General features: G+C 41.9%; 1 protein-coding gene across 1 annotated transcript; it reads right to left on the reverse strand.

Annotated features, from left to right (window-relative positions):
* Window positions 1-263: 263 nt before the first annotated feature.
* lrrc73 (leucine rich repeat containing 73) lies at window positions 264-11,034 on the reverse strand. Its single transcript, XM_070976830.1, has 7 exons — window positions 10,736-11,034; window positions 8,596-8,896; window positions 8,248-8,408; window positions 7,249-7,371; window positions 6,498-6,598; window positions 4,247-4,493; window positions 264-676 (listed from the first exon to the last, which is right to left on the reverse strand). Exons 2-7 carry the CDS (start codon window positions 8,865-8,867, stop codon window positions 606-608), a joined length of 975 nt encoding a protein of 324 aa, XP_070832931.1. The 5' UTR covers window positions 8,868-8,896; window positions 10,736-11,034; the 3' UTR covers window positions 264-605.
* Between the last annotated feature and the right edge of the window lie 2,771 nt (window positions 11,035-13,805).

Raw genomic sequence — 13,805 nt, forward strand, 5'->3', positions numbered from 1 at the left:
CAGCATTTAATTGTTGATTTTATTTTGTATTAAAAATCTGAATATTAATGGAGATAAATGAGATGGTAAAAATAGCATAAAATGGAAATACTTAAGTACAAGTATCACAAAATTGTACTTAAGCACAGTACTTGAGTAATTCAACATTAAACATTATGTGAAACAGAGGTTGTATCAGGATGAAAACTCTGCCTTAGCTAACATCATTAGCAGCGCTAGCTCGCCAACTGACAGCAAATGACGAATCGGAGTCGTTGGTTCTTACGAAGCTGTAAACAGTTTTATTCTTGTGACATCAGAACAGCAGAACAAACCAACTGAGCAGAACATACATTCATCAGAAACACACTGTACACCTGCTGAACAAACACCTGTCGAAAAGTCACTTGGTGTGTTAAGATTTGTGCCGCCACTTACTCTGTTCTAGTCTATACAAACAGGTGCTAAACCATGCAGGGCATGTGATTGGCTGCTAGCTATCACGTGATCTGACAACCCAGAGAAGTGCAGTGCAGGGAAGGAAACTGGGAACATTCAAACCAAACAAATAAAAAGAATAAAGTGAAAATATGTCAAGAAGGAAGTGGATGTGTTTGTGGGAGGGGTCACATCTCAGTCTCAGCCAATAAGCTCTCACCTAGACCTGATGTCAGCAAGACCATCTGGGGGCTGGAGTCTGTAGGGTTAAAGAACGACATATTTAGATCTTCACACGAGACTTAAAGGACCAGACCACCAAGTCTGCCTGTTTCAAGATCATCAATTCTACAACTTCATATCTTCTCAATCATTTTCCAAATTATTGATCAGTTTTAGATTGATTTCCTTCCACCAGACAGCCATTGGTTTCAGTTCAGCCTGCATTCAGTCTTTGTGCTAAGCTAAGGTAACCTGGCGGTATAATTACCATACAGCCATGAGAGTAGAATTAATCTAAACATTTAACTTTAGACAAGAAAGACAAGTAGATTTCACTGAATATTGAACTATTTCTTTAAAGGAAATCAATCTGGAAACTGATCTGGAAAATGTTGAAATATTTACATGATTTCTACTCTGCTACATTGACTAAACATGTCAAATCAGAAGTTTTAGTCTTTGTTGTCTGTTTTCATTAAAAGAAACTATAAGTGCCATCATAAATACTCAGTCAGCATTTAAAAACACTGAGTTTCACAACAAAGCAAATTCATCACAATGAAATCACTGCGATCAGTGGATTCACTCAAAGGGGTGAAGTCATTTTTTGTGTCAAGTTCAACTTTAAACACAAAAAAACAGTGACCAATAGCAAATTGTCTTGCCCGAAATGGAGGACGCTTAGCTGCATGTCATCAGAGACAGGGTTTACTCACAGAAGACAGGAGGGCATCATGCTAATGCAGCTAATTGCTTAGTCTGGTGAGAAATTACGTTCTAATGTTTGCCGTTTGAGCTCACGCAGCCGCTGTCACCACTGCTGGCGTTTATTAAACCATAGAGCTCCGCTCACACCAGAAACTGGAAATTAATTTGTGCATCTTGGTGGAAAGGCAGAGCTAGAGCTTGGTGATGTAGGGAGCGGGGCTAGCTTGTAAACTACTCTTACTGCTAATTCGTTAGCCAGCTGGGTTTGTGTTTGTACATCACATCATTTCATTCAATAAAGAGTTATAGGATGAAACAGTTAGCTGGCTGGTTAGCTTTAGCACTAACAGAGCAGTAAATCTCCATGGTTTAATAAAAGCTTTGTTAGCATGAGGCCGTCCTGACTGTGTGCAAACCAGCAGTTTACACTCTGACAGAGGAACTTCTGGCTAGAGACACACAGCTAATAAACTATGAAATGCTAAAAAAAATGGAGGGAAGTTTGATTTTATATTGACTCCATGAGATGATGAAATGATGGCAGTGATTCTACTAAAGTGAACTCATTTCACCTCATTTTGCCATTTCAAACACTGGTGTGACCCTGAAGGAGAACCTATTCAGTTCTGTTACTTGCTCTGGTCCTGGACCAGCACCAGAACCAGGGTCCGACCAGATGTTAAAACCACACAGCTTTGTGGAATGACAGAGGAACCACAGAAGAAGAGCAGATCTTTCATGGAGAATGTGAGGGTGCGTCACGCTGTGTTGCATATTGGGATGGGAGCGCCATCTTGTGAGGAGCGCGCTCTGTTACCTGTGCCTGCTACACCGGTTACCTGCCTACAATTGCAATGCCAAGCGACAGTAATTGGACGAACTAAGAGAGATAAACAACGTAGATCCACCGGGTTTATGCATCCAGCCACTGGACTACAGATACCTCCCCTCACGTACCTGGAGACTGAACTAATGTTGCCTCGTTTTTGGACTGAGTGCGGTCAGTGTGCGTCAGTTTTAAAGCTGCAATGAGCTCATGAAGAGTTTATACTCTTCATCCTGACAACATGAGGTGGCGCTAACTCCATTTATTAAACCACATAAACTGCAGAGCTTTCAAAAACATTCACATACGTGATTGTTTATTGAGTATTTAAGAGTTACACCCCAGGTGAAGTGTTTTGTGTAATCAGCTTCTTGATTGGATAAATGATTTGTTATCAAGATTGCACTGTGTGTCGCTGTTGCCATGACAACTCATGTGAGATGAAGTTGGTGTCACCTGTTTCCTGCGTACAGGTCGGCTCATCAGTCACCAGACAGACCCACAGAGACACATCAGAGGAGCGGCTGATGTGAGGACGACGCTGAGCTCGATGAGCGTCTGCAGCCTTTAGTGTTTGTATTTAGACTGTAAGATTGATTTGTGCTTTGTTTTTAACGATTGTTTCTATTTAGCAGTGAGGCTGCTGCGGGATCAGGTCACAAAGGTTTCTGCCATTGAAGCAGGTGAGAGGAAACACCTGGTTCATGTAACAGCCTGACTGTGAGCATGTTTTGCTTTAGTACAGGCAGCCACTAATGACTGTAAGACATTTCTGTTTAAAGCACAGAGGTGAAAAGACCCTGCTTACTCTGACATATGGACGCAGCTCAGTCCTCACAGCAGCTGATCACTTCATCCTGCAGTTAGGTTGTCATGGTAACCCACTGGAACAAGCCTGTTCCAGAATGTCGCTGCCTCGTGATGGTGTCGCTGTTTGAGCTGATGTGTAGTCAGGATAACAGACAGAGACAGTCGCTCCAGGACTTACAGGCTACCGCTGAGGACTTCAGTGGATTCCTTAGTCGCCTTTTTACCAGAAATAACTGCTTCACTGATGTTTCACAGCGTCTGTTGTTTCATCCTACCTACATGCACATGCTAACACGTTAGCCCCTCATGACATCACCTCAGTAACGTTAGCTCCTCAAAACAAATACTTTGTCCTTCACTGGGCTCTGTAGGTCTGAGTGTCTACAGAGTTCAGGTTTAAATACTACACTGACGTTATGGAGCAGATGAAATGAATAATGTTCTTTTACCGGAACAAAACATCAGTGCCATCCTCACAACAGGGCGCCGGAAACAAAATGATGATATCAATTACCCAAAATTCAACACGGCATGATGTCACATTCTCCACAGGTACATTCTTTAAATATTCATTATTGAGCATCAGGATACAGAAGACTCTTCATTACCTGGGTCTGATTAAAACCAGTTTCATCAGAGTCACACTTAGACCTCTATTCACACAAAACTGCCTACTGTCACTGAGGACACCTAACGCCACAGAACCAGGCTAATACTGGGCTCAACTGGGACAGAGCCAGACTAAAACTGGGTCAGCTGAGACAGACCAGGCTAACACTGGGCCCAACTGGGATAGAACCAGGATAATACTGGGCTCAACTGGGATAGAACCAGACTAATACTGGATCGACAGGAACAGAGCCAGGCTGACATGAACGCAGCATTAGTTCAGCTAAAACAGTAAAACCAGTATGGTAAACTACACCACTGGAACCAGCATGATACTCTGTTTCAGTACAACCAATAGAACCAGTATGATATCCTTTACCAGTGGAACCAGCATGATCTGATCTGGAACTGGACTCATAAAAGCAGCAGAGTAAACAGAGAGTAGAACCAGCGTTGGCTCTTGTATCGTGGAGCCTTTATAACAAACAGAACCAGCAGAATAAACCGGAAAAGTAAACCCAGTTTCCCAGTTCTGTAGTGGTTTTATATGGTCCAAACTGGACTTGCTGTCTTGGGGGACCAGTGTGGAGGGTAAAGTGGGACAGTTTGGTGGGACAGAGAGGTGAGGACAGAGGGGGAGTGTTTAGCCCTTACTGCTGTGGGGGAGCCAGGTGGGGGGCTGGTACTTGTCTCTGATTGGCTGGTACTTGTCTCTGATTGGCAGCAGGGCGCTGCTGGGGGCAGGGCCTGGCTGGAGGGGTGGGGCCTCTCTGTCCTCATCGTCCTCTCCTTCAGACAGCAGGTCACAGATCTGCTGCTGTAGCTCTGGACTGATGTCATTCTCCGCCAGGACCAGAACTCGCAGACTGGTTGGGTAGTTCTCCACCATGTCCAAGAACACCTGGACACAAAAACATCAGACAAAACTTTATTCGTACATAATGGCTCAACGTTAAAGGCCACAGTACATTTGAGACCTGTGACCACGCCCTGCTGTGATGTCACATGGTACTGAAGTACCTTCTTTAGGAACCAATAAGATCTGTTGTGGTACAATGCTTTGTCAAAATAAATATTTAACATAATAAATTTATTTAGCTGTAGGTAGAAAAGTTAGTTAGTTGTCCAGTTGGTAGATGGTAACTGTAAAACCATTATGCAGTTTCTGAAACAGTCCAGATCTGTTTCATTTCTGTCCCTGTGTGGCCAGACTTCACCGATAAAGTCACTGCAATTAGATCCCAGCAGAGAGGCTTTCACAGATAAGTTAATCTCAGCATATTACTGTCAGGTCTGTTCTGCTGCTCAGCTTTCGACTTTAAAAACATGACTGGAGTCCACCAGATCAGTCCTTCAGTCCAGTGAGGACCACCCGAGTCCACCAGTTCTGTCCTTCAGTCCAGTGAGGACCACCTTCTTAGTTGTTGACTACATTTTACTGTCAGCAGTTTTACTGTCAAATGGGGCTCTTTAACTTGGGATGGAGTTTTTTTTCCGCTGTGTTTTTCACTTGTTTACATATTCCATCCATCCATTGTCTATACCTGACAATCCCTTTTCGGGGTTGTGGGAGGGCTGGAGGCCCTGGACTGGCGACTGGTCCAGGGTGTACCCCGCCTCTCGCCTCCCAGCTGTCAACAGGCGAGAGGCGGGGTACACCCTGGACCAGTCGCCAGTCGATCGCAGGGCAACATATACAGACAGACAGCCATTCATGCTCACACCTAAGGACAATTTATAGAGTCAACAATTAACCTAATGAGCATGTTTTTGGTCTGTGGGAGGAAGCCGGAGTACCCGGAGAGAACCCACGCATGCACGGGAAGAACATGCAAGCTTCACACAGAAAGGCCCCGCCCGACCCGGGGATCGAACCGGCGACCTTCTTGCTGTGAGGCACGCGCACGACCTGCTGCACCACCGTGCTGCCTTGTTTACATATTTATTATGTTATTGATATTGTCTATTGATTGTTATACCAATCGACTAACCGTTTCATCTCTACAACTGACACTTGGAAAACCTTGTTATTACAGAATGTATGTTGAAGGCGCTTGAACTCAATTAAAACAAATCTGTGAAAACTTCAACGAGATCTTGAAGAACATCCTCTCCTGATCTCCTTCCTGCTCTCTTTACATTTGAAAGACAAATTCCTCTGTAGCGCCATCCTCAGGACAACAGATCAGATCACAATAAATAAATAGAAATAAATCTTCTATATGCATAAGAATCAGAAATGTGGCTGGAAGTCCTGTTTCATTGGAGCACAAACTTAAATATTTCGTTTCACTGATGGAGGACTAACAGACTGTATTCACATCTCACAGAAGGAACTACAACATCAGAGCAGGTTTGAGATTTGATGGAAACTCAACCAGACTGGAAATGTGCTGCAGAACCAAAACCAGGAGCTAAAAGAGGCTAAAAAGTTCTTCTTGAGCAGCAGAGACGATGAAAATCTCTGACAGGCTCTACATGAAAAGTGTCCTGAGGCAACCTCTGTTGTGATTTGGGGCTTTATAGATAAAACTGAATTGAATTGAATGGAACTGATGATGTTTGTCATGAATAACTTCTCCTCAGTCACATGACCACTTTCACAGCTGATCAGTAAACGAAGAGAAGCAGCTTCATGACACCAGTCAATTCAATGAACTGGGATCAGCTTGAAGTGAAGAGTCAGGGTCAGGTGGCATTTCCTCAGAAACATTAACATGTTATCAGTGCTGCAGGACGTTCAGGTCAACGTCTCCACCTGCTGGACACACAGCTGAATGACTGAGGACGAGACTGTTGCCTACCTGAGAACAGTGACAGTGACCAAACAGAAGAAGAAGAAACATAGAAAAGGAAGAAGAGGAGAAGAAGAAGAAGGGGAGGACTGAGCAGTGTGAGTGTCGACCTGTGCTGATTGGTTGGTCAGTCCGGTTCCTTCCAGGTCCAGCACCTCCAGGGTTCTGCTGGACGCCACGGCCACCGCCAGCATCCCTGCGATCTGATCACCTTGTAACAGAAGCAGATGATTCAGAACCACGAGCAGCAGCTCCTCATGAATCCTCATGAACACAAAGTCCCTCCTCAGTTCTCAGAACTGATTTCAAACAACTGATTCCAATAAATCCAGTTAACAAACGTCTCAGCTGCTGCAGACTTTAGGATGTGTACACCTGCTGCTGGGAAACATCACTGAAGAGCAATCAGCTGTGTAAACAGGAAGTCACTGCGGCATCACAAGGTAGCAGAACCTCCAAAGATGACAAGAAACTGAATGATAAATATATAAAATGTATGTTCTGTCTCCATATATGGAGAAATCTGTGTGTTTCACAGTTAGTAGCATTAGCATAGCAGCATGCATAGTAGCATACAGTTTATCATGAGAAACATCTGATTATGCTAAGCTAACTGCTATTCAAGTTGTGTTATTTTAGTGAAATGTAATTTCACTAAAATAACTGATTGAATCATTTTTAAACAGAAACAGTTTATCTTTATTTAAATGGGAGGTGACTTCTCATGTTTTATCTTCTAACCGCAGCATCACTTCTAGATGTCATTTATTTGATTTGACTGGTTTTCTGGTACAGTGTGTAGCACTGATGCAGTGTCTGGCAGTGAAGCAGTGTGTAGTGGTAGCGTGGAGGTGCTGATACCAAGTGGGTTGTAGTCCAGGTTGAGTACTCGGAGCTGGGAGCTGTGAGCCACAGCGATGGCCAGTCGAGCCCAGCCTTTGGAGCTGATTGCTGGGTTAGCGCTCAGAGTGAGTTCCCTCAGACCTGCAGACATCACATGACATGTCAGGACATTCTACAGACTGACGGTAACTTTAACTTTCATGTCTGAGTTTTGTTGTTGAATCCTGTTCAAGAACAGTTTGAATTCTCCACATCAGGGATCAGTTATTCACTGATGATGTGATCCTTAACAAGTTCATTCATGCCTGAACAGAGATCTGATCGATTACATTCCAGATGAATTTGAGTTATTTGAATCCCGTTTTTGAGCATTGGGCCTTTGAATTTAATACATTTATAATGGAGAAACGCATTCTGTGAATTTAGAGGAAGATAAATTTCACAATAAGCTGTTCAGTTGCTTACAAGCTTCAGATCTGACTTGCTTCTGTGGAAAATTCAGTCCTTGTTGTGTTGATCTGAAAGTGAAGAGTTAAATTCTCCTGAATACTTCAGCATGTGGCGACAGGCAGCATGTGGACGCCTGAGCTGATGAATTCAGGTTATCTGAGCCTGAAATAACAAAGTCCCAGGAGACAAAATGTCCTCTGAGCTTTATTGAATAACGTCCACTTCCTTCAAACTGCAGACATTTCATCAGACCTGCTGCGGACTTAAGGTCTGAATCAGACACATCTGATTTATATAACCAGGGTGAAAAAATGGTCTCCACTGTCTCATTCCATCACATCTTATCTTTCTTTTGATAAATCGATTTATTAACTGAGCTTCAGGCAGTCCTGAAGACCAAGAGATCTTCAGAGGTGAGTGAGTCAGACCAGAGAGCTGAGCAGGTTGAGGTCTTCAGGTCTGACAGCTGAAATTCAGACCACAAGTCTCAGACTCAGACTCACCTGAAGGTTTTGTTGTCAGCACGTGTAAATTTGAGCTCTCTACCTGTGTTACCAGTGTTTGTACCTGACTTTGCTCCATCGGGTGGCAGCATCCCACAGATCAGACCCAGCGCCTCGTCTCCCAGCATGCAGTCTCCAAGATCCAGACAGACCAGCGCCGGGTGGGTCGACAGGGCGGAGTTCAACGTCACCAGGCCGGCGTCCAATAGCGGGCTGCCGTGGAGACTGGAGGGGGTGGGAACAGATTCTTACAAACTAATCGCATTGTTTAAGTCATGGAGGTAACCTGAACCATTAGGATTTGTCAGTATGTCATTTGGTCTGTCAGCACTTGTATTAGCAGCCAGTCAGGTGAGTCAAAGAGTTTTTAGGTCTTCTAGAAACGGCAAACACCCCTCTGGTCTGTACTTACAACAGGGTCTGCAGGGATCGGTTGGTCTTCAGGGCGTCGGCCAGGTGTCGCGTCCGGCTGATGCTGGAGACGACGCCCAGGTTGAGGTTGAGCTGAGCGAGCGAGCGCGACTCTGCGACGCTGCGGCAGACGCGTCCAAAGTCCCGGTCGGAGAGCTGGCAGCCGCGGACTGACAGCAGGCGGACACTGTCCTCCTTCAGACTCTCACAGATGTCCTGAACCTCGGCCGCCGACAGCATCTCCCCTGTGATCTGGATGGAGGCCGGCAGCATCCTGGACAGGACTGGGAGCACTGGAACACCTGGAGAAACATGGAGAGAAAAACAGTCAGAAACTGAATGAGATCTCCGAGAAACCCAAAATCTGACCTCTTCTGGTAAAAAGCAGGTACTGAACCGAACTCTCCCATTGGCTGGTTTCACGTGACGTCCCCATTAGTTGTGCTAAAGTCCTGACATTGCTTCCTGTCTGGGCTCTGTTTGGCTAACTTCTATGACTCATTTAAGGCTGTCATTGAGAATTACTTTGAATGAAACAAGCATTAAAGGTGTGGTGAGTCACTCTATTGATGTGTGTCTGCTGGACAAAAATCTGTTTTCCATCAAAGTCCTGGTTCTGTGAGTGGCTCGGCCTGGGGCACACAACGCTATTCCAGCCAATCAGCAACAGGCCAAGAAGGTAAGGTGGCAGCATCATAACCTTTCTCCAGAATGACTCACTCTATTGTTAACTTGTTAGCAATTTAAAAACTACAGCTCCCATGAACCTTTTGTTGCCCCTGTGTCATCATTATACATCACGGCAACTGTTTAACGCTCACTCAGGAGATGTAGCCTTGTTAGCTACCTGTACTACAGGACGGTAATCACTGACGAAGCGCACAAAAAAATATAACCAAGCGAACGGAAAACGTGAAATGTTTCTTTATTCTCTCATCAATCATCAGTTTTGACAAGGCGAAATGTTGTCGGTGTGATTTAAAAGAAGTCAGTAACAATGATAATTATGTGAGAAATGAATGAAATATATTTATTTGTTTCCAGAAATATATTAAACCTTTAAGAATATTCCAGTAATATTCTTATAAACTTGTAATGAATCAGATTTTCAGAATGACTTCAATGATCCTTCAACAGAAGTTACACTTTGAATATTAACAGACATCACGTTATTAGGAAGTGGTTTTGTTACCAGCCAATGAACGTCTGCCTACAGAGATCAATCAATCAATCAATCAATCAATCAATCAATCAATCAATCAATCAATCAATCAATCAATCAATAAGCCCCACCTCTCTTAGTTACTGTTGCTACGCCTGTGGTGCTGGAACTATTCAGAGAGACTGTGTATTCATCCGCCCAGCACAGCGTCTACACTGGTTGCCTGGCAACCTCATTGCCCCAACAAGACAAGGAGAAGTCACTGCGCCTGGCGGGTCACCAACAAATAGTTCCAGGACATAAATCCCCTGAAGCTGCAACTTCCTGTTTTTACCTTCGTTTTTGTTCAGATTCAAACAAAGGAGTTACAGCCTATTAATGAGCGAAGCGTTCACAGAGCCAGGTGAGCTGTTCCCTGGCTAAGCTAAGATTAGTTAAACTAAGCTGAGCTAAGCTAACCACGGCTGACTCAGGCTCTGCACTGAACACAGACAGACCAACACAACAGTTCCCATCAGCTTCAGGTGAGCTTTGAAACTGCTAACAGCTAGCATGCTAAACAGCTATAGGTATCAATAGAGGAGCTAAATGTTCTCTTCATCTGCTCTCTGTGTGTCATTGATACTATTGATCTGTTTACCTGCTGTTACAATATCAATCAACTTTCATTAGAGATAGATAGATAAACTAACTGATAAATAAGTTTGAGGAGATCAATTGTTGAGCAATTTGTCTGTGATCAATACTGTCAGCTTCTGTTTTCATTCTGGTCAGGAACTGATCAGTTATCAGTTGGTGACAGGTCAATTGATCCGTTTCAGACGATTAATTCTAATGTTCAAGTAAAAGGGCTAATCAGAGCTAATCAACAATCAATTATTCCAATGTATTGATGAGCAGGGGCTGGAACCGATCAGCTGATCAGACCAATCAATCATGAACTCAGGCTCTGAGTGCTGCAATAAGTAGATGAGTTAACCTGTTAATGATCGATCAGCTCACGCGCGGACGATCGGGACTTTCACACGCTGATGTCATCACTCGCTGCTCCGGTGCCTCTGATCCCGCCGCAGGCCACGCGCCGGTTCTGATCCACCGCGGCGGACATCAGAGTCGGTCGATCCCTGTATCGATAGATCGGGTTTGGTCAGCAGCAGAGAGGCCGGCGGCGGGGGTCGGTGTCCTGGAGACGGCAGGGGGTCGGTCTGTCGTCGGTGTGAGCTCGGTGAGTCCCGGTGTGTTTCTGCAGGTGACCGTTACTATGAGGAGCAGAGAGAGGAGGCAGGAGAGGAGGACTCACTCTGATCCGTTTCTTGGGACCAGAGAGAGAGACAGAGACAGAGGACCGACTGCACTGATAACCAATGATCACACTAATAACGCCACAGCTGTTAGTAATAATAATTCATGTTAACAAAGCAGAATTTTAAATAAAACATTTATTGGCATTAGTGAATCATCTAAAAACACATTAAATGAACTACAATACAGGCTACTTATCTGTATTAGGCTTTATTGTATACATTATTGTTATATTCAAGTAATTAGCATCTTTGAGTGTCCTGAAAAGCGCTATATAAGAATAATGTATTTTATTATTATTATCAATACTACTACTACTACTACTACTACTACTACTACTACTACTAATAATAATAATAATAATGAAGCAACATATTGCTGAAAAATAGTGAAAATTACCATATATTTGAATAAATCCTAAAAAATAGAACTAATTACATGTCGTTCAACTGTGGGGGGACTTCTTCCTCATTGTTGTGTATTTTAATCAGAAAACAGTTAATTAATATTTTAAGTAACCCCGCCTCTCGCCCATTGTAGCTGGGATAGGCTCCAGCCCCCCGCAACCCCGAAAGGGATAGGCGGTATAGATAATGGATGGATGGAATATTTTAAGTACCAAACACTTGGAGCAGCTCTATCACATGTATATTTGTATTATGAATATGTTTGTCTATGTCTATGATAAATGACTGAACGTTCATGTTTTTTTATGTTTATGTGTATAAGATTGAACAGAGAATGAGTTCATGAAAAACTGAAAGAAACAAATAAAGAGGAGCTCGTTACGCATTTAGTCCGTCTGTATTTTCAAAATAAAAGTTAAGATCTTTTCAGCTCAATGCTGTCAGAGAGATGATGTCATTCATGACATGACACATACATTTCCTTAAATGATGTGTGATCTCTCTGCCACATGTTTTTACGTTTCTTTGTCTTTGTTTGAATTTGTTTGCATTAAAATATAATAATTAAATGTTTTAAATTAATTAATTCCTTAATAAATATAGAAATGGTTTAGGACTCATCAGCGCACAGAGAAACCGGATCAGAGTGACCCCTCAACTTCCATAGACGATCTCTACAGGCGTGACGTCACAATCCGCTGAGCCTCTTTCTAATCTGTGACGTCACCGTTTTTAAAATTAGACTGAATATAACTTAAACTGCTTAATAATGACACCTATTATTGATTCACGGTCAGAAGCTGCTGATTGATCAGCTCGTGCCTGTTCTGATAACACCAACAAATCACTCAAAAAACCTTCCGGTCCTGATTTTCAAAATAACAGCCTGCCCTCCACCTTACCTGATTCCACCCGTTTTAAGTTCATTTGGTCCAAACATTGTATAATAATTCATTTTGTAAGATCATTTATTCAACTTTGAAAAAATAATTAAATTAATTAAATTTGAGGAAGAGTTGAGTCTAGTTGATGTCATCTTATCTTATTTTTTGTCGGCAATTGAAACAGCATTAAGACCTTTGTGATGGAAGGAAACAGAAAATACAGGTGCTACCTGATAAATGGATAGATTCTGTTAATAAACGTAGAAAGAATAATCAAAATATGTCAAGAATTTTTCTGGTGGATTGTCAAACATTTCTTGGGGGAATTTGTGACATTAATATTTAAAGCAACAGTCTCATTGTTTCAGTCAGTGAATGGAAAAGCTTTTCCATTTTCAAAGATGATATTTGGATTCAAACTAACTTCACAAGAATTCTGGCTCATAAAGTCACATTATATAAAGAAGAGAAACAAATATAAAGTTTCCAAATCACTGTAAAGAACAAATCATTACAGGAAATTGATCCATTTTATTTTCACTTCTTTAAAAATGGATGAACCACAAGCCTTCCTCAACGTATTTATCAATACATTCAGAAATTTTTATCTCACACTCTCAGTTTGTCTTAATTTAATGATTTGTCTTAATTTATTGATCGATTATCAGAATAATCCAGCCTAATGTGTCATATGATAAACAGCACCACCTGCTGGCTAGTTGGTGGTAATAATCGAGTGGTTGAAACGTGTTTACATGAAGAATCTTATTTCAAATCTGATCAGATCAAACTTTATTGATCACCAGGACGGAAACTGATCATTACATCTTAGTTTAAAGACCATTTTATTATTTAATTGTTTGTGATTTATGTTTCTTTTTTTTTTTTTTTTTTTTTGTATCTCTAACCACTGAACATGTAACTTATGCTATAAATGCTGTGGTATGTTGCATGACTTGATGCTTTATATTTGTTCCTATACAAGTACACTTTAAAGAAATACATAGAAAAATCAGTATAGAAGTGAATAAAATCAAAGCTTGAGAGACTGGCCCTGTTCTTTTCTGTTAAATGAATTCACAGGAAATACATCATTTTTGTTTCCCCCACAAAGAAAAAGGACATGACTTGATCTTAAATATTCTGTCAGACAGACAGACAGACAGACAGACAGACAGACAGACAGACAGAATTAAAAGCACAAAAAAGCCAAATTATATAGAACGAGTAAAACAGACAAATTAAAATATAGAAATGAAAACAGAATAGAAAAGGAAACTGAGAATGGAGAGAAAAGACAAGACTTTGGAACATTCTTCTTATTTTTACATATTGTAATAATTTATGTATTTATTCTTCTATTTTTTTTAAATGTGTCTCTATTGTATTATTGTTAGAAATGTAATTGACTTTTTGGCCTGACTTAGTTATTTTATTGTAAATTGTTTATGTTGTT

The sequence above is a fragment of the Chaetodon trifascialis genome, chromosome 13 (assembly GCF_039877785.1).
Source record: "Chaetodon trifascialis isolate fChaTrf1 chromosome 13, fChaTrf1.hap1, whole genome shotgun sequence".
In the NCBI taxonomy this organism is placed as follows: domain Eukaryota; kingdom Metazoa; phylum Chordata; class Actinopteri; order Chaetodontiformes; family Chaetodontidae; genus Chaetodon; species Chaetodon trifascialis.

What these genes read in the sequence shown, in the direction of transcription:
- lrrc73 (XM_070976830.1), bottom strand. Translation starts at nt 8,867, where the DNA reads ATGCTGCCGGCCTCCATCCAGATCACAGGGGAGATGCTGTCGGCGGCC. An exon ending in ACCCGATGGAGCAAAGTCAG is followed by an intron (nt 7,372 to 8,247) that starts GTACAAACACTG and finishes TGATGTCTGCAG; the next exon opens with GTCTGAGGGAACTCACTCTG. An exon ending in TGACCAACCAATCAGCACAG is followed by an intron (nt 4,494 to 6,497) that starts GTCGACACTCAC and finishes TTTTGTGTCCAG; the next exon opens with GTGTTCTTGGACATGGTGGA.